The following is a 21,790-nucleotide window of genomic DNA, read 5'->3' as shown; positions in this document are numbered from 1 at the left end:
TCTATGCCTCATTTTACAGATGAGAGAACTGAGACACAAAAGATTAAATAATTTGCCAGAACGCCACACAGTTTGGAATGGAGATTTGAACCTGGCCGTCTGGCTCCAAGGACAGTGCCTTCCTTTAATACTCTGACTAGGTAACTTTTACTTTGTGTATTTTAAGGTATAAAAACAAAGAACTTGTTACTTCCAACAAGAATTTGCATTTGGGAAAGAACACATCGATTAAAAAAATGGGAGTTCGTAACTATAACGTGCTCCACCTTCTAAGTATTCCATACCTTCCCATCAAGAATAGTCTCCCATGTTGCTCTTTTCTTGCTTATTGGACATTCTTCCATTTCCTGCATGGCTACTTCATATTCCCCATCTAAAAGCTGTAAGCGCCTGTTAGACAAACACATACACTTTAAAGTAACCTGTGTATTACTGTAAGTACACAAATCTACATCTTTAGATTTATACTAAAAAGCATTTATTAGATTTATAAACTAGCTTACATACCCAACAAGCTTTTGAAATATACCTACTCTCCACTCCTGACAAAAGCAATTTTAATGATTTGCACTAATAACTATTATTACTAGAGAATTGTTTCATTATTGTAGCTACTCAGATATAAATTTAAACATTTAAAGTATAATACATGCCTCAAGTCTCAAAACTTGGTAAATTTTAAACATTAAGTATAAAGCACAAGTGTAAGCTTTATACTTTTAAAAAAATAGGATAACAACAGTGTTACAATACTTGCCTTAGGGAAACACTAAGAATTATGCCTCTGTTATTTCTAACTATTGAAAATATTTGAACTAGAATTCTTCACTTTCATTCATCATGACCAATAAACTTGATGATTATGACTCTGATAACTACACGATCCTGGGGGCACCTGGCACATATAGGTGCTCAATAAACATTTCGTGAATGGATGAATGAAATACCAACTGAAACAAATAATTAATGCCCATATTCACAGTGTAGTTTTAATGTGTGTGTACATGTATGTGTGTGTATGTAAGGTTTATATATTTTTTTTTCCATACCTTAATCACTGGTAACACTACTACCCTAAACACCATTCTTCAACCATGCTCAATAATTCATTGTATACAGCAACAATCTGGCTTCTATTCGTCAGTCTTGGGAAAATTCTGTTAGATGATAACGGCTAACATTTATTGAGTGCTTACTATGTGCCAGGCACTATTTTAAAGACTTAACATTTCATTTAACCTTCCCAACTCCATAAAGTAGATTACTCTGCTTTTCAGAAGAGGAAACTGAGGCACCGAAAGATTAAGTAGCTTGCCTTAAGATGACACAGGAAGTAGACAGAGCTAGCAATTGAACCCAGGTAGTCTGTCTCTAAGTCTGATCTTAACACCAAATGATTTTGAGACTTAACAGTTTTTGTCTTTATGCTATGCTCCTTGTATCTATTCTTTGACAGTACATCAGCAAAGCTATTTAACTTAGTATTTTACAAAACTATTTTTATTTGAATAGGTAATACATTCACATACTTCTAAACTGAAACGAAGCTTCCCTCATGCGTTTACATGGCTACAAAATATCCTATTTTATAGTTGCACATTTGATAGCTACAATCCAATTTACTCTCCTACCTGTAATGCATGAGGAGGCCCTTTTTTCCCACAGCCTCATCAACAGTGCTTTATCAGTTTTTTGATCTCTGCCAAACTGGTAAGTGAAAAAATGACATCTCAGTGTACTTTTATATTCAGATGTCTTATCTTTTAAATGTTTAAGAACCACATATATTGTTTTGTAAACATCTTTATCCTTTGCTCATTCTTCTATTGTGCTGTGAAACAGCCATACTCTATAGTATGAGTTGAAATTACTTTCCTCTTGTCGTTTTTGACTTAGCTTGTGACAACCTCTTTGTTTTCAGAGTAAGTTTTTAATTTTGCTCACTATTTCATACTTTTTCTCTATGGCTTTTGAACTGTAGTCATTCTTTAAGGAGACTTTAACTTCTCTGAGATTATAAGAAGAATTTTTATACATCTAACTCCTCACATCTTGGTGTGTAAAGTACTTTTCCTCCACTAAAAGGGATCGAAACTCTTTGAAGTGGCCAATTCCAGAGCAGAAGTAGAGAGGGAAAATGTAAGCCTGAAATATCTTACTATTCAAAAAATAAGGAAAAACTAACAAAAAAATAAATAAAAGTAAAAAAGACATATAGGACCCTGTTGGGAGGGCCTCCTCCTGACTAAATTTGTGACAATTTGGACATTAAAATGAATGACCAATGGCTAGATTAAAACAGACGTACTAAAAACGGTATTTGTTACTGATTAAGAAAACATACTGATTAAAAAAATAAGTTGAGGGGAAGAATGCTCTTCTATGTCATTTAAAAAAATGCCAATAAACATGAAAGAAATAATAGAATGTTAAAATTTGGCAACTGTCCTAAGAATAATTTTTTCAGGCACGCCTGGGTGGCTCAGGTGGTTAAGCATCGACTCTTAATGTCAGCTTAGGTCATGACACCAGAGTCACAGGATCAAGCCCAGCCACTGGGCTCCACTCTGAGCATGGAACCTGCTTGGGATTCTCTCTCTCTCCCTTTGTCTTCTCCCCTGCTCACGCTCTCTCTCTACAACAAGCAAAATGAAAAACAAAAATTCTTTTTTAAAGAATAATTTTTTCAAGGAAGAATCATCAATGGATGCTAAACTGCTGGGTAAAAGGTTGTTGGGGAGAAAATGGACATTTACCCAGTTTCACATTTACCATAGAAATTACCTATTTAAATTTTTTTTTAATGTTTATTTTTGAGGCATGCACATGCACGCGCGCGCACAGACACACACACGTGGGGGGGGGGGGGGGGGGACACAGAATCTGAAGCAGGCTCCAGGCTCTGAGCTGTCAGCACAGAGCCCAATGTGGGGCTTGAACTCATAAACTGTGAGATCATGACCTGAGCCAAAGTCAGATGCTTAACTGACTGAGCCACCCAGATGCCCCAAGATTACCTATTATTAAAGGAAAAGGTACTATTACATTAGAGAAATCCTATGAACACCACCTTAACCAAGTGACCAAACCTAATTTTACCTGTGCCTGTGATATACACAAAGAACACATCACCATTCAATGTTCCTGCCCAAAATGTTTAACCTGAATCGAATTATAAGGACATATCACAAAAGTCCAAACCGAGAGACGTTCTGCAAAACTACAGGCCTGTACTTTAAAAAGTATCACAGATAAACAACAAAAAGAGAAAGGACACAGGTGCATAAACAGAAAACAAACTAGTGGTTGCCAGAGGGGAGGGGTGTGGGGGATAAACAAAATAGGTGAAAGCAGGACTCCTGGGTGGATCAGTCAGTTAAGCGTCCAACTCTTGATTTCAGCTCAGGTCAAGATCTCATGGCGTGTGAGACTGAGCCCCGCATTGGGCTCTGTGCTGAGCCTGCCTGGGATTCTTTTTCTCTGCCCTTCTTCCACTTGCACACACATGTGTGCTCTCTCTCAAAATAAATAAACGAACTTAAAAAAAAAAAAAAAAGAAGTGAAGGAGAGTAGGAGGTACAAACTTCCAGTTATAAAATAAGTAAGTCACAGGGATGAGAAGTACGACATAGGGAACATAGTAACACCGTAATAACCTTCTATGGTGACAGATGGGGACTACACTTATTGCAAACCCTGCAAAATGTACGGAATTGTCAAATCACTATGTTGGAATTACTAGTTGTATCCCAAAAGGAGTATCACGTGTCACCTATACTTCAATGTACAACAACATAATACGAATTATAATTAACAGTAGAAAGTGTAGCAAAGGCAGAAAGAACAGAAAAAAGAAAAAGGGTTGAAGAACTATCCCAAACTGAAGGAGACTGAATAGATATGGCAATTAACAACTAGCTCACAGATCACAACCCTTGACTGGGGGCGGGGTGGAAGAGGGGGAATAGCTATGGGGGGGGGCATTATTGTGGTCAGCTGGGAAGAGTATTAAAATTCCTGAGTATGACAGGTGTATTGTGGTTATGAAGGAACCGTCCTTGTTTCCAGGAGATACATACATACTTTAGGAGTGAGGAATGAAAGTAGAGTGTCACAAACTTTCAAACGGTTAAGCACAAGAATAAAATACACATTCACAAATAAAGCAAAGGTAAAACGTTAACAACTGATGTTAACAGCGAAGGGTTATGTGGGTATTAACGATATTTATTGTTCAACTTTTTCATAGTTCAGAAATTTTCATAATGGGGCGCCTGGCTAGCTCAGTAGGGAAGAACATGCAATGCTTGATCTCAAGGTCGCGAGTTCAAGTCCCACACAGGGTGTAGAGATTACTCAAAAATAAAATCATTACAAAAAAAAAAAAAAAAGAAATTTTCAATGTAAGTGGGGGGAAAATTCTGTGTTTTCTTCTTGGTACTTTTATTTATTAAACAGAAAGCAGTATTTCAGGGGTGCCTCAGTCAGTTAAGCATCTGACTTTGGCTCAGGTCATGATCCTCTAGTTTGTGAATTCAAGCCCCACATCAGGCTCTGCTCTGCTGTCAGCGCAGAGTCCACTTCTGATACTCTGTCCCCCTCTCTCTCGGTCCTTCACTTGCTCACACGTGCACTCTCTCTCTTAAAAATAAACTTTAAAAAAAAGACAGTATTTCATAAATAAAAGGAATGTGTTAATACATATATAAGGTAGAAAGAATTTTAAAAGGCACGCACGCACACACACACCCCGTGCTGCCTAAAATAGAACACTGACCAACACCAACAAAGCCCACTGTGCTGCATCCTACTTGCTTCTCCCACAGACATAACTACTATCTCCTAGAACATTTGTTTCTGTTGTTTTCCATTTAAATCTCTAACTCATGGGGTGCCGGGCAGGCTCAGTGGGTTAAACGTCCGACTTCGGCTCAGGTGATCTCATAGTTTGTGAGTTCAAGCCCCACATCAGGCTCTCTACTGTCACCGCAGAGCCAGCTTCAGATCCTCTGTCTCCCTCTCTCTCTGCCTCTCCCCTGCACTCTCTCTCTCAAAAATAAACATTAAAAAATAAATCTTTAGCTCGTAAGTTAAACTTCACAAAGACACTATATTGTTTTAATATTAAGTGATATATTCTAATAGTGATGTTAAGTGATTTATTCTAATACAGTAACCAGAACTTATGGCATTTTTCCTAACCATCTTTACTTTTCTATTAAAGGCCACCTTGTTACCTGGTGGCTAACAAGTGATTACATAAAGCAACAATCTAGTACTTTCTAAAGAGTAGGGAGAATGTACTAGTTGCTGTCCTTGGCTCTTTCTCCTATACCTGACTATTAGTGAACTGTGTTAACCACTAGCAAGCAGCCTGAAACAAGAACTCATGGCATATTACAGGTTCCATTCTCCAACTGGGTCACAAAAGAATGCTACTGGTGGCTCAGTTGGTTAAGCGTCCGACTTGGGCTCAGGTCATGGTCTCATGGTCTGGGAGTTCAAGCCCCTTTCTGGGCTCTGTGCTGACAGCTCAAAACCGGGAACCTGCTTCAGATTCTGTGTCTCCCTCTCTCTCTCTCTGCCCCGCCCCTGCTCAGTCTCTCTCAAAATAATAAAAATAAAATAAAAACATTTAAAAAAAAATGCTGCCTTTGTTTCCTAGATCTTCCTTCACTGGCACTAAGATGCTTCCCTACCCAATGAAAACTGCAGAGATGATGACAGATCCAGGTCGTCTTTGCTACCCTGTGCCAAATGCACATAGAGCTACATGATGACACACAGGTTTCTTCCTTCTCTCTATAGGAAATACATAGTGTCAAGATGCGCACATGGCCCACTTAATTCAGATTTCTGTTCAAATATTACCTTCTCCTAGAGGCTTTCTCTATAAAACAACCACTTAACACTCATCACTAAGTGACATTAGTTGATAGAATTTTGGGGGCAGTGGTGTCTGTTTTCTCCACTAGAAGTTAAGCTCCATGAAGGGAGGGATTTTTTCTTTTTTTTTTTCTTTTGCCTTTTCACTAACCTAGAACAGTGTCTGACAAAGAAGGGACACTCAGAAAATACATGCCTAATACACAATCTTAACTGAGCCATTCCAGTAACAACTCGTCTGTGTTTATTGCTTTCTATGTGACAAAGAGAAAAATTCAGTATTTACACATTTTTTCATTTTTAAGAATAAAGAGAAATTTGGCAAAGAAATATCACACTATATTATGCTTGAGAATAAAAACATTCTAGAACATTATGGGAACCTCACTTGTCCATCAACATTACCTGTTTTTATCAAATACTGTCATTTGTGCAACAAATGTCTTTTCCCCATCTTCACGATTTCGTTTTCTTCTAGCTGGAAGTTCTTCATTGACATCTGTATTTCACAAACATTTCTCATGAATCACATATTCAAACAAAAATGTCATATTTATGGTATATGGTCCCTTATCCCAAATTACGTATAAATTACGATTAAGTTGTGATACAATATCCAGATTTACACTCTTCAATTTTATGTTTTACCATATGTGTATGTCCTTACTAGGCAAGGAGAAACAAAAATCCTCATTTATCATTATTTTTCAAGAACTTCAAAGGATACTTCAAGACTCAAAGATTATTTCTCCCAAGGGGCTTCTCCACTAAACTTCACATGTACCTCTATTATACCACTCATCATTTTGCTACAATTATTTATATCTCTGTACTCTTAGGTCAGTTTTTGTGACCTTTTGGAAGACAGAACTGGATGTTTTAATCTTTGTATCCTCAGCACCTATATTTTGGTTGAATGATTCCCTCAAAGGTGGATTCAGAACTGTTGGGAAGACAGAGGAATAGATATGTGATAAGCAAATACAGTAAAATCTTAATTACAGAATCTAAGCGGTGGGTAGTTAGATGTTCACTACATAAACTCTTTCAATGGCTGTGTATGTATGAAATTTTTCACAATAAAATTCTGGGGGAGGGGGGATGAAATTCTGTTTGCTGAGAGACTAATTTGAAATACCAGTCTTCTCTATCCACTGTTTAATATAATTTTTTTTACTACATGAAATACGTTTCGTCATGGAACAATGAGAACTTTACAGATTAAATACCTAGTACAGCACAATAGCCAACAGTTTAAGATCCAGGGCAAGCTACCATAAGATTAATGATCTTATCAGACTGTAAAAGATTTGCAGATAAAGGCCATGCCTTTAGAATGCATGCAATTTACTTCTACTTCTTTCTTAGAAAAGTTTAAAATAAATTAAAATTATTATAACAAAAATTACCAATATTTTCATTGGTTTCTCCATTAATCATTCCATTAAACTCTCTTCTTCCCGGACGAGTCACTCTAAATAGCAATGAGTAAGACTTCACCATATGGCTGTTACTAGGTTCAAATTCATTACTGGAAACTGCAAGGGACGGGAAATTTCCAGGTTTTGTTTGATTGAGATCAGGATTCAAAGGCACCTGCTTTTTACCTGTAGGAACTTGCCTTATTGGACAACTTACATCCTGCAAAGGCAAAGATTATGAAATTATACTTATTTATCCATATGCAATTATATGAGTTATAATAAAACTTCTAATCACAGATATAGGAAACATCATTACCAAATGGCATGCTGAAATTCTAACCATAGTTCTGAAAATTGTGATGAAACAAAAAAAAAAATTGGAATAACCATATACCAAATCTTAACACAACTGAGGATTTATCCAATCCAATGTAATAAAGATAATGATACAGTATATACAATATTTAGCTGGTGGTCATCTGAAATACTTTTACCTTAGAAATATAGAATTAAAACCAGGCTTAAAATGTTAAGCTCATATAAATTAATAATCTTTTCCCTTAAATCTTCTACTTTAACAAAATAATTGATGGGACCATTAGAAATGAGAAAATTATAATAACACCACTGTCAACTTTATGAAATAGTAAATCCGTATATTTAAATGCTGCTTAATAAAAGCAATATTAATCATCTTATGAGTAACGTTCTATAATTATATAAGTGGAATCGCTTCTTGGCCTTTTGGCTGAGATCAAGTGTATAATTATATAAGTGGAGTTATACTGAAAAAAAATAATTGAAAACTGAGAAGATGTGGAAGACCTTTAGAGCAAGTTAGCAGCTTCTTTTTGAAAATAGAACATATTCGTATTATCTAAAAAAAAAATTCTACTCTACAAAAGAGTATAAAATGAGAAATATTTAAGTCCGCCCCACTTCCCCAGGTCCTACACTCCAAAGATAACTAACATTAGCAGTTGGTTGTGTATATCCTTCTAAGCAAATGTTTACATCTATTATTTTTTTGAAACACAAAAACGGCCACTATAGTTGTATTCATTTTTTTTTTTTTGCCTGAATATAACATATCTTGAAGAATTTTCACATCACTGTTTATCATGCATACCAGGATTGCACTGTCTATTAGTGTCTATCACCTTAGTGCACTCCATACAAGTGCTCTAGTAGTGTTCAAGCCCTGTATCACCTTACCATGATTTTGGAAGAACATCAGCAATAGGAACCTCTATACAGGTCATTCCTACTCTTAAAATACCCTAGCTCTTGAAGCTACCAGAAGTATAACTGTTGGCTTTAGTGGGTTGCCAAGGTAATTTAACTATCGTAACATGTGTTTCTATGATGAAATGATTTAATCTTACAAATAAAAATTTGAAGCAACAAATAAAAATTATCAGCAATGGCTGATAATACTGGCAACAAAATTTCTTTCCTGAGAGTAATGTTACAAGAGGTAACTCAGCCCTTACTTAAATTTCAATTGGTTCAAATAGCTAAAAAAAAAATTAGCTAAGAGACTGAAGTGGTAGAGCAGAAACTGAATTTATGTCCTAAGATGCTAAAAGATAGTTTCTTTCCTTCAGTGTCAAACTCCTATAGAAGAAAGTTTTATGCAGATATCTACAGCCAGTCCAGAAAAAAACATGAGTCTGCAAGGTTGGCAAAAGAGGCTATGAGTTTTATAATTCAGCATCGACATACTTAAAAGTTTTCAAGGTTTAAAAAGCACAATACATATGCACAAACATATTCAATTAAAAAAATTATTCCACATAATCTACCAGTATCATTTTACATGTTACCTTTCTTTTTTTGTGGCAAACTTTCACAAGCAGGACTTCCAGGGTAACAGAATTTTGTTCATTTTCTGAGTTTTGTGATGGCTTATCTAAACAGAAAATCAATACTTTAAAATGTATTTTTTTAATATAAATATCATACTCATTTTCCTAAGTAATTTCCAACAAAAGACTTCCTATAATGAATACTTCTCAGAAGTTTACTCATTTTTCCCCCGAAATCATTTTCAAATTTGCAGCAAACTCTTTCAAAGCATTCATCGTCATTTAAATAAACCTTTCACAATACAATTGTAATTACCTTCCTACAATACTGTGATTTTCTTTTGATTCAAGTAAGATAGATGCTCAATTACTTTAATACTAAAAATATTTATTTATTTGGCTATAAAGATAAGTAAAATTTATTTGGCTATAAAGATTTAACATTTACAATAAGAGAATATAATACACTGTTAATCAAAAATATTTTTTGACAAATACAGTTAAAGCTTCATGGCAGAAAACACGAATGAAATATTCAGGAGAGACAACCACACACAAAATTAACATTAAAAGGTTTTTTCCTTCTCCCAAAATCTATTACAAAAATTACTTAAAGATACACTTAAACTGAACTAGTTATTATTATATATGTTCATTTTGAATACACAGCGATGTTAAACCAGAGAAGTTCTTTGATTTGACCAGGCCTTGTGACCAAAGGGATTAAAATAATGGATTTCTAAAATATTTAACAGTGTAAAAGTTACCTAAACAACTATAATATAATTTCACAAGAAAAATAGCTAGTTTTTTATCTTTTTCCCAGAATTTCTCTAAAGCCTACACAGGATAGCAAAAACTAGGATATTATTTACTACCTGGGTTTACAAATCTTAAGGATTTTAATTTAAAATCCTGTATTTCATACAAATCAAAACCACACTCAGATATCACCTCACGCCAGTCAGAGTGGCCAAAATGAACAAATCAGGAGACTATAGATGCTGGAGAGGATGTGGAGAAACGGGAACCCTCTTGCACTGTTGGTGGGAATGCAAATTGGTGCAGCCACTCTGGAAAGCAGTGTGGAGGTTCCTCAGAAAATTAAAAATAGACCTACCCTATGACCCAGCAATAGCACTGCTAGGAATTTATCCAAGGGATACAGGAGTATTGATGCATAAGGGCACTTGTACCCCAATGTTTATAGCAGCACTCTCAACAATAGCCAGATTATGGAAAGAGCCTAAATGTCCATCAACTGATGAATGGATAAAGAAATTGTGGTTTATATACACAATGGAATACTACGTGGCGATGAGAAAGAATGAAATATGGCCTTCTGTAGCAACGTGGATGGAACTGGAGAGTGTGATGCTAAGTGAAATAAGCCATACAGAGAAAGACAGATACCATATGGTTTCACTCTTATGTGGATCCTGAGAAACTTAACAGAAACCCATGGGGGAGGGGAAAGAAAAAAAAAAAAAAAAGAGGTTAGAGTGGGAGAGAGCCAAAGCATAAGAGACTGTTAAAAACTGAGAACAAACTGAGGGTGGATGGGGGGTGGGAGGGAGGGGAGGGTGGGTGATGGGTATTGAGGAGGGCACCTTTTGGGATGAGCACTGGGTGTTGTATGGAAACCAATTTGACAATAAATTTCATATATTAAAAAAAAAAATCAAAATAAAAAAGACAAGAATAAAAAAAAAATCAAAAAAAAATCCTGTATTTCATATATATTCCCTGTATCAATTAATTAACAAAGGCTTTTGCAAACTGCGGTTCTAGGAGTACTTTTCTATAACATACTTGTCTTCAATCCTAAAGGCATTATTAATAGTTTAAACTAATCATTTATCATTGTTTCAATAATATATATAGAACTACCATAATAGATGAATCCATAAGACATAAAAAAACTTAATTTTTGTTCTGAGATTTTGGATAACTCTTTTTTCTACTTGAAAACATTCTTCTTATGTAGGGTGTGTACATAAAATACGTTTGAATTAGTATCTTTGAAAGTTATATCCAGGATAAAAAACTTTAATACAGCAGAAAAAAAAAATCCAATGTTTAAAATGCAGTAACAAAAAACACTCTCCAAACAATACTAACTATGAAAAGAGCACCCTAATAATCTGTATATTCATTCTAACCAGTTTCAAGTAGTAATAGCTAAGAAAAGTCTTCATTTAAAAACAAAAGGAAAAAATAAATAAATAAAAAATAAAAAACAAAAGGAAAAATAATCACATTTTAGGAACCTTAATGTTGCTTTTCTATCTTGGTTTCTTAAAAAAAAAACAAGTATAAATATAGCTTAATTAGACAAGAGAGGCAATATAGCTGCTTCTTCCCAACTTCCACTAATTTTCAAAAAGTGGCAAATTATTTTCTGGAAACAGAAGTATCAACAGAGTTTACTTTCTTATTTACTTCAGTAACATCAAGAAAAAATTAAAACTTTGAGTTTGAGCAATTTTGAACTTTACATATTTTTGTTATGTAGACAGGAAAAAAGTTTAATCAGACTACTATCCAGTTAATTTCAACTAAGTAAAATTAATTCAACTTAAATATTAATCAAGTAACATTAATTAGTAAATATTCAATTAATATCCATCACCAATTTCAGTTATGAATAACTTTACATGTTTTATGTACATCCCTGGGAACAAAGGGCTAACGAAACTATAAAATTCAAACTATAAGCTTCTGAAGTATTATGATCCATGTACTGTATTACTACTTTTCTTTTCAATTTTTTATTTTAGAGAGAATGTGAGCAGGGGAGATGGACAGAGGGAGAGAAAGAATCTTAAGCAGGCTCCATGCTCAGTATGGAGCCCAATACGGGGCCTGATCCCACAACACTTGGATCATGACCTGAGCCGATATCAAGAGTCAGAGGCTCAACCGAGTCATCCAGGTGCCCCCCAGAGTACCTTCAAAGTACCACAGAAAACCAATAAAATGAATGAGTAGAAAAAAGGACTCTACAAGATGATTATAAGTAATTTAGGAAAAAACATAAAAATGCTACTCAGTTTACTTACATATAAAAAAAAATGGACCAGATCTAAGGTAAAGCTAGAATTAAAGTTACAGTAGCTGCTAATACAGATCTGACCAGATTTCAAACCTCTCACATAAAAAAACCTGATAAGGGTTTTCAAAGTGTTCTAATATATTATTATTAAACTTTGTTTCTTATTAAATACCAAGGATTACCAACTTGACATGTTTCTTGTAAAGATTTTATTCCATTACACGATAATTAAAGATGGATAAGCCAAGTGGCATTTTATCCATTTTGAAACCAAATGAAACTCTACCTAGCATACTTTAACTTCTTTTAATGAAGTGACATTTAAGACAATATACTTCTCTTTGTAAAATATCTAACATATTGATATATTCCACTGGTAGCAGTGGTTGCTTCTGTTGTTTTATTACTGTATTTTTTAAAAATTATAATGTGGGGTGCCTGGGTGGCTCAGTTGGTTGAGCGTCTGACTTCAGTTCAGGTCATGATCTCACAATTCATGAGTTCAAGCCCCACATGGGGCTGTCTGCTGTCAGTGCTCAGCCCACTTCGGATCCTCTGTCACGCTCTCTCTCTCTGCACCTCCCCTGCTCGTGCGCACTCTCTTTCTCAAAAACAAATAAAAAAAAAATAAAACTGAGGATGCAATAACATCAACTAAAAATGTTTATGCAGAAAGGGTTCTACTCAGGAGACGCTTCACCTGTTCCAGATTCTAAGACAGTTAAAGTTCAAAATACATTGGAAGTAAGAAATAACAAAATCTAAGAAACTTAATTATATGAAAAGATTTTCCCATTTTCTAGTTATGATCTCTGGAAAGATGATGGCTCTGAGATGGGTAAGACAATATTATATAGCCTTTTTTTATAGCAATAGTTAGTGCCCTAAAAAGTACCATTTAGAGTGAAGAGGTGGAATTTCATCTATTTCTACATAAGCCAGATGCAGCTAACACTGACCTTCAAGATTGATCACACACAACACTAATAATTTTAACAATTTCAAAATCTACTTAAAACTTAAATCAATAGCAGGAAAGCAATAAGGAAACCAGGCTATGAACAAGATCTTATGTATAAGGTCCACCTAAAAAAGCTTTTAAGCCAGTTTCATAAAATTTATTCCTGAGACAACCAACTTCTGAATTTTTTGGTGCTTTATTAAAATGCAGACTCTTAAGTTTTACCAAACATTGGTATACCAAAGCTATATCCTACTAGATCTGAGTCTTTGTAGGTCCAGGTATACATATTTTAAACAAAATGTCAAAATATTTCTACAAACACTAAAATTTAAGAACCACTACTTTAAAAGTTTAAAGAGTGACAAGTTGTATCTTCCACATCCCATCATTGACCACATAAAGCAGTAATTGAATTGTTAGAAAAATCAACTAAAGAGAAACTGAATTATCAGAATCGACATCTTTTCCATTAAATATAATTTTATAAATATTTTTTAATGTTTATTTATTTTTGGAGAGAGAGAGGGGGGTGGGGCAGAAAGAGAGGGAGACACAGAATCCGAAGCAGGCTCGAGGCTCCAAGCTGTCAGCAAAGAGCTCGACACGGGGTTCGAACCCATGAACTGTACGATCATGACCTGAGCCCAAGTCAGATGCTTAAATGACTGACCCACTCAGGCACCCCTAATTTTAGAAATTTATACATACATGCAAAATAATTTTTTACATTCACAAAGGTGTTTTGATGTTAGAATGCCAATACATTTACTTTCAAGTACATACCATTTTTGTGGAAGAAACCAGTAAATGTAAGCTGCAGATGAGCTGACAAGCTAAAAAAACAAAAAAAAAAAATTATCACTTTAACACTCTATAATAAAAATAGCCAAACTTTAAAAATTAAGATTGAAATCAAATTAGTTACTTCAGGTAATCTACAAATAATGTTTGACCTTCTTACTCTTAATTCTACGCAAGCCCACAACTTCACACAAGCCTATGAAAAACAAAACATAAAAATACACCATACAAAAATACCAAAGGAAGCAAAATTAATACAAAAACAGGGAGGGGGACAAAACATAAGAGACTCTTAAATACAGAGAACAAACAGAGGGTTGCTGGAGGGGCAAGGAGCTAATTGGGTAGGAGACATTAAGGAATCAACTCCTGAAATCATTGTTGCACTATATGCTAATTTGGATGTAAATTAAAAAATAAATTAAAAAAAAATACCAAAGGAATAAGGCAGAAAAGAAACAGATCAGCAAATACTTTAATGTAATTTAGTACCATCTACCTATAAAATGTGAACACATTTCCCTTCCCAGGCCTTAAAAAGAAAATTTTGATAAGGGTAGCTGAGTCCATACAAAAATGCTTGAATATTTTCAAGCTGGGGAAATTCAATCTCCTAACAAATGATGCAGAACCATCATTTTCTTCTTCCATTAGGGGTGAAATATACAATTACAGATCTGTTATAGATTTGTAATTTATTGTTTCAACATGTCATTTTCACTGTTTGTTTTAGAAGCAATGGAAAAGGAAACATAAACTATACTGATCCTTTTGTTTTGAGAATCATCAACTGACATGGAAAAACTATGAAGATGAGACAGAATAAACAGAAACACCCATAGGCTTTTGTAGTACCTTTAAACTGAAAGAGCAATCTATTAGTTGACCAGGAGCCATTCATAACTTTCTAGAATACAGTTTTTGTAGTGTGATACTGACAGATACCAGATTATAGAAAACAGATGTTGGAGAAGGGAAGGAATATTGATTCCTTAATCAAAAAATTTACTAGTGTAAAAGACAATAAGGATCAATAAAGGGTATGGCTGTATGTTGTTTTTTTTTAATGATGGTGACAATCTAGTCATTCTTATAATCAGAGAAGAGTTATGTAAAGACATTGAGGCAAAAGAGTTTTAAGGAGCAAGTAATGATTGAAAATGAGGTCATACTATAAAGAGATTAGCTGTGTAACTATGCCCAGGATTCCTCTCTTTCTTAGAGAAGTAAAAGGAGAGTGATCCTTCAACAGAAAATGTGAGAATGTCTCTATCTTCTTACTGAGGTAAGCCATGAAACTGTATGCTAAAAAAACTACAGGGTGAGTGGTCTCAAAAGGCATTTCTAGAACAGTACTAAGTATGCTAGGATACCAATAGAGGACAAAATGATTATGAAAGAGTAGAAATGTAAGGGTCCAAGCAGAGTTAGAAAGCATAAATATAAGGGGAAAACTAACAGTAACAACTTAAGCATCAACAAAATATAAGTGGGATAGAATAGGATCCTTGAAAACAGGTAAATAATGTATATTACTCACTTTCTGACATGCATCAGATTTTAAAAGAAGGGGTGGGGAAGAAGAGGGCTGACTATAAAAGGGTCATAAGGGAATTTTTAGGAATCTTTATCATGATTGTGGTGGTTGCTACCTGACTGCATGCAGTTGTCAACACTCAGAACTATACACCAAAAAGACCGAATCTAACTACATATAATGCACATCCCCACCCAAAAAGTATATTAAGGAAACAAACTTGAAAGAGGCCCAAAGGGATTTTTCAAGATGATAGAAATGTTCTATCTTGGTTGTGGTTATGGTTATGCAAGTGTGTACATTTGTCAAAACTCTATACTCTTAAGGTGGGTGTATTTTATTGAATGGTAGTTATATCCAAAGCTGATTTTAAAAAGTGTATCTGCCATCTACAAAATCTACATGTCATTTTACTAGAAGAAAACAAGCACTTTCCTATTAAAAAAAAAAAACAGTTTCATAAATGTCACCTTACAAAGCAGAATTACCGAAACTCCAAAGCATAACTGAAAGACAAAGAGGATTATTCTATAATTTCCACATGTTAGAAGATAATCCATTACAACCCATCTATCCTATTCTTCGTTGTTTGAGTTAAACCTACATCTCAAGGCCAGGTTAATTCTCTTAAAACACCATTCTTAAAACATCATTCCTTTCTCCAAATTTTCCAATGAGCCCCAACTGCCAAATCTTTTGTCTAATTGCTGTCTAGAATATGGCTCCCATTTCTTTTTATCTCCACTAAAGCCCTACATAGGAAAATTAGATACAATGGTAAAACAGAGACAGAAAAATCCAAGTTTAAATTCTGGCTCAGTTATGAGCTGTGACCTAATATCTGTAAAATGAAGAAATGAGCTCTCTCAAAACTGTGAGGCTTGTATAAAATAATAAAGTATCCATCAAAGTACTCATCCTCTTCTACAATGGTCCCACACCCAACCATCCCAGAGCTTAATGATCAGAGCTTAATCCCAAGTACTTTTATTTCCCACTTTTTTGTCATTGTTGTTTCACACACAATCTTTTTATTACATCAGTGTCCCTACCACCTAGCAATGCTTTTCATTAAGAATAGCGATGTCTTCCTAGAGTAATAGGTTTTTTTTTAAAACTAAAACTCGATGCCAAACATGGGGCTTGAACTCACAACCCCGTGATCAGGAGTTGCATGCTCTACCAACTGAGCCAGTCAGGTGCCCCTAGAGTAACAGATTTTTAAGGCCAGGGATCATGGCCCATGATACTTCAGTGCTCTGCTTATAGTATTATTTACATTGTTTTATAGAATATATGATTCTAAATTCCAATTCTGAAATGCCAGAAACATCTGACATTGATCTACCCCAGAAAATATTTTAAATTTGTGTTATTCAAAATGTGTTCTGCAAACTGAGGTCACAGGGGAAACTTGTTTCCATTCCACAACAAGAAACAGAGGAAACTTAAAAACTTTTACAGAAATCTAACATTGCCATAACATCTAAGCTTGTGATCCGTAAGTGTATTTACAAAGGTATCTATCTATGAAAGACTGAAAGTTAAAGACAAACAAAAAGGTCCCTTACCACAGACGGATTGAGACAGTTTTAAATGGTACATTGTTAGGGGGGCGCCTGGGTGGCTCAGTCAGTTAAGGATCCGACTTTACCTCAGGCCATGATCTTGCGGCTCGGCTCAGGGAGTTCAAACTCCACATCGGGCTCTGTGCTGACAGCTCAAAGCCTGGAGCCTGCCTCAGAATCTGTGACCCTGTCTCTCTGCCCCTCTCCCACTCATGCCCTCTCTCTCTCAAAAAATAAATAAATGCTAAAAAAAAAAAAATTTGTTTTTAAATAAATGGTACACCCTAGGGGCACCTGGGTGGCTCAGTCAGTTCAGCATCCAACTGTGGCTCAGATGATATCGCGGTTCGTAGGCTCAAACCCCACATTGGACTCTACATTCACAGATTTGGATTCTATGTCTCCCTCTCTTTCTGTCCCTCCCCCACTTGCTCTCTCTCAAAAATAAATATCAAAAATTTTTAACGAAACATAAAAAATAACAAACGGTACACTGTGAGTTAAATAAGATATGAAGCACACATTCAGCTATCAGCCTAACATTGTTTCTTAAAAAAAATTTTTTTTAATGTTTATTATTTTTGAGAGAGAGAGAGACAGAGAGCAAGCAGGGGAGGGGCAGAGAGAGAGGGAGACACAGAATCAGAAGCAGGCTCCAAGCTCCAAGCTCCGAACTGCCAGCACAGAGCCTGACCCAGAGCTTGAACCCACAGACCGCGAGATCATGACCTGAGCTGAAGTCGCCTGCTGGTAACCGACTGAGCCACCCAGGTGTCCCATAACATTGTTTCTTTAAGAAAAAGAATTCCAGGGGTGCCTGGGTGGCTCAGTCTGTTAAGCATCTGACTCTTGATTTCAGCTCAGGTCATCATCTCAACAGTTTGTGGGTTTGAACCATGTGTTAGGCTTTGCGATAACAGCACTGAGCCTGCTTAGGATTCTCTCTCCCTCTCTCACTACCCCCCCGCCTCAAAAATAAAATATAGACATTTTAAATAAACAAACGTTAAAAAAAAGAAAAAGAACACCAAGTTTCAATTAACCAACTTAAAAAATAACTTTGGGAATGTGATTTGCTATGCATAATTTCCCCTGTAACTCCCCCTTCTAAAAGTAAAAACTCTAATATATACTTGGAATAAAATGTAACAATGAGGCCTAGTTGCCCTCTTCCATAGCTGGCTTCATTCAAGGAAAAAGGGCAATTTTCTTTCCCTTCCTGATACTCTATTCCCCCTCTTTTTAAATTTTTTTCATGTTTATTTATTTTGAGAGCGCACACATGAGAGGGTGATGGGCAAAGAGAAGGGGAGAGAGAGAATCCCAAGCAGGTTCCATGCTGTCAGCAGAGCCCAACGTGGGGCTTGAACTCCCTAATCGTGAGATCATGACCTTAGCCGAAAGCAATAGTCAGACCCTTAACCGACTGAGCCATGCAAGCGCCCCTACCCTCTTCCCTCTCTTGTGGCTACTATATCCACATCTTAATAGTTAAGAATGGAAAGCAAAGAAACATGTAGGACTGGTCAGGCCTATTTGGTTCCAGGCTGCACATGATCCTAACTTAATCAAGACAAGACACCGGTTCATCTTTGTGATGTGTTCCCTAGCTGTTTTTTTTTTTTTTTTCTTAACATTTTAGAGAGCGAGAGCAAGCAGAGAAGGGGCAGAGAGAGACAGAGACACAGAATCTGAAGCAGGCTCTGAGCTGTCAGCACAGAGCCCCATGCAGGGCTCGAACTCATGGACCACAAGATCATGACCTAACCTGAAGTCGGATGCTCAACCAACTGAGCCACCCAGGCACCCCCCTATCTGTATCTTCTGAGGAAGCAAGCTATGGGGCAACAGCAAACTGTATCAGGAATTTGAAATTCTGAGGTAAGATTCCAAGCATAAACATCTAACAATTCTAAAGCTGTCTACGGAATGAGGTTAAATAAATTTAAATTCATAAGGAATTAACATTTTGAGATGACGTTCATGTAGAAAACTCAAATTTTAAGAATGTGCCCTCTCAAAAAAACCAATAGCCAGATCTCACTGAAGGACCAAAGTTTTTATGGTGGAAAGAGACCAAGATTAGTGCCTCTAATTTGTACACATTAATCTGATAGTGGTAGACGTAAGGCTTCAATTCTAGAGTTACAGCTATATTACCTCAAAACAGGATAAACTACTTCTGTTAGAAGTATACACTTAACATATAATTTCTTATATATTTAATGCTATGATGTATAAAATTGAGGAATTGGTGACTACATCAAGCCCATTATTCTGGAATCTAGCATATCTTCTGAGGTTTAGATACAGATGGGAACACTCTGTAATGAGAAGATAAAGTTGAATGAGGTGAGGGAGTCCATTACAAATAAATAAATCTCCTTTCAGAAGTACAGCAGACAAAACATAAAGGAATTATTGTAAACCCAAAGATTATAAAAGGAGAAACACCTTAAAATTGTTCTTAAACACTTAGATTTTAAGAATCAGATATGCTCAGTAGCAACCGATAAGACACCTTTAGGAATAGGTAAGTAAAAAGAAATCTATGGCTTATGTTCTGAAAAAGGAACAACTAAAACTTGAACATGAAAACATGCTGATTTGAAAACAACTTCAAAATTTATAGTCAATACAAGATTGTTTAAAGAAAACAGAAAGGGGAGAAACACCTAAGATCTTATTAATGGTGAAAAAGATATACAACTGAGTTAAAGAAGCAGGCTGAAGTTTTAAAAATGCAGCTAAGCTAAAAAGGAGAAGGGTGGGGAAATGACATTAATTCAATATATCTATTTAAAGTAATTTATGGGTTTCTTGGGATAAAGACCAACATCCTCAAATAGCCTTCAAGCCTCTGCATTATCTGGCCTTGGCCATATGCTCTAGCTTTATCTAATACCACGCTCCTTATTCTTTCTAGTTAGCTACTCTGGCCTCAAATGACATATGTATAATATTCCCTTTATTTAGAATCACCCATCTCTTCACCCTCTCTCCCCATTTTATTCCTATATTCACCTTTCCTATATCTCAGCTCATTTTTTAAAGGAAGGCCTCCCTGATCATCGCTATTCCCAAATCCAACATCTCAAACAAGAACTGGTTCTCCTGCTCCATCCAGTTTCCCTATCTTTTTCTTTCCTAGCAATTATTTTTTTAATTGTAATTATTATATAATTATGCCTTTTTTCTCCATAACGGCAGGGCCTTCATCTGTTTTGCTCATCATCCTATCCCCTAGGACTAGTATAGAATTTTGGACCTGATACACCAAAAAAACTACAATCTCAGACAAAAATAGATCCAAACTTCATTATACAAAAGATGCTCAAAAAAGGAAGATTACTAACTCAAAAAGCTTAGGTTGTAACAACAACAATAAAAAGCGATGAAAGGCAATTTATGTTATTGACCTACAAAAACACTGGCTTGAAAATATCCCTAGTAAAAGCTCAAGTTCTGGAATCTCTCTCTCTTTTTTTTGTTTTGAAAGAGCGAGCATGGTGTGCAAGCAGGGGAGGGGAAGAGGGAGAGGAAGAATCTTAAGCAGGCTCCACACCCAGCATGGTTTGATCTCATGACCATGAGATCATGACCTGAGCTGAAATCAAGAGCTGGATGCTTAACTGACTGAGCCACTCAGGCGCCCCTAGTTCGGGTATCTTTTAAGGGGATTTCTTAAAAAACTAACAGTGGACCAGGAAGGGATAATGATTAAGGGAAAGAGAGAAAAGACATTTTGCTTCTCATCTGGCCCCAGGAACACTTTTGGAAGCAACTCAAATTTGGAAATCTTTTCATGCTACCATTTAGCCAGTGGATATACACTTAGAAGTCAGAGGAGTTATGACTATAGAATTCTGAAACTGGTAGTACTAACAGCACAAAAGGCTCCTGGAATCGTGCCAGGATATAAAACTAAAGAAAGACTAGAGATTTACTCCAATAAGCCACAGTGCTTGGTCAAAACCCAAAATAAATTAAAACTCATAATATACTGGAATGTCAAAATTAGAGCTGAAGATGACAGGATATAAGGAATTATTTCAGACATTCTAAAAAGACATATTTTAAATATACCCTATCACACTAAAAAAAAGGCAAGGAGAAAGAGCAGGAAAAACTTGAGACTGTAGGTGCAACCACTATGAATTTCTAAAATTTGCTACTTGGTATGGAGTTTTCAGAAGTCATTCTTCAAGAAAAGAAACAATCTTCATAGATGGTAGGGCTTATTACTGAGTTTTAGGGTTATAAATGTCAATTCTGGTCTATTGCCATGAATTGACTGGCATGTTAAAGAAGTAAAAACCATAAAGTGTCCATGTTTTTCTTTCTTCTATCAGCTGCTTCCCCTAGTAAGTTCTGCCAATATCTGTAACTAGGTAAGACAACTGTAGATCTAGAATATAAAATAATAAAAGATCCTTAAACACTAGCTTCATTTTGCACAGATAATGCTGGGAATTTGGTTTGGTTTATGAGTTATTACAAATGTCATAAATAGGTCAGGCAGCTGATTGTTCTAACTTTTGGGCTGTGGGACTACAATATTTTTCGTATCATGATATTCCTCTGGAACTTTGGAGAATGAAATACATGGGATTTAGGAATAGAAATGTAACTTGGGAAATGCTGAAAGAACATGAGTTCCAATGAAAGACTCCCAGACTACCACTACTGAACAAATCCAGGGTCCAACTAGACTGAATAAGATCTGTCTGAGATGGTACAGAATAAA

At 35.6% G+C, this 21,790-nt stretch overlaps 1 protein-coding gene across 2 annotated transcripts in view; it reads right to left on the bottom strand.

The window, feature by feature from the left end:
* SUZ12 (SUZ12 polycomb repressive complex 2 subunit) overlaps positions 1–21,790 on the bottom strand; it is a 45,710-nt gene that overhangs the window by 14,194 nt on the left and 9,726 nt on the right. For both annotated transcript variants that reach the window (XM_007076192.3, XM_042967487.1), the window contains 5 exons: positions 13,921–13,970; positions 9,137–9,222; positions 7,296–7,527; positions 6,292–6,385; positions 285–390 (listed from right to left, as the gene is read on the bottom strand). In XM_007076192.3, the coding sequence (XP_007076254.3) occupies positions 285–390; positions 6,292–6,385; positions 7,296–7,527; positions 9,137–9,222; positions 13,921–13,970 (568 nt within the window). The remainder of the gene's footprint in view (positions 1–284; positions 391–6,291; positions 6,386–7,295; positions 7,528–9,136; positions 9,223–13,920; positions 13,971–21,790) is intronic.

This window comes from Panthera tigris, chromosome E1 (assembly GCF_018350195.1).
Source record: "Panthera tigris isolate Pti1 chromosome E1, P.tigris_Pti1_mat1.1, whole genome shotgun sequence".
Taxonomy (NCBI): domain Eukaryota; kingdom Metazoa; phylum Chordata; class Mammalia; order Carnivora; family Felidae; genus Panthera; species Panthera tigris.
The sequence above is the reverse complement of the archived record's forward strand: the minus strand, read 5'-3'. Positions and strand labels throughout refer to the sequence as shown.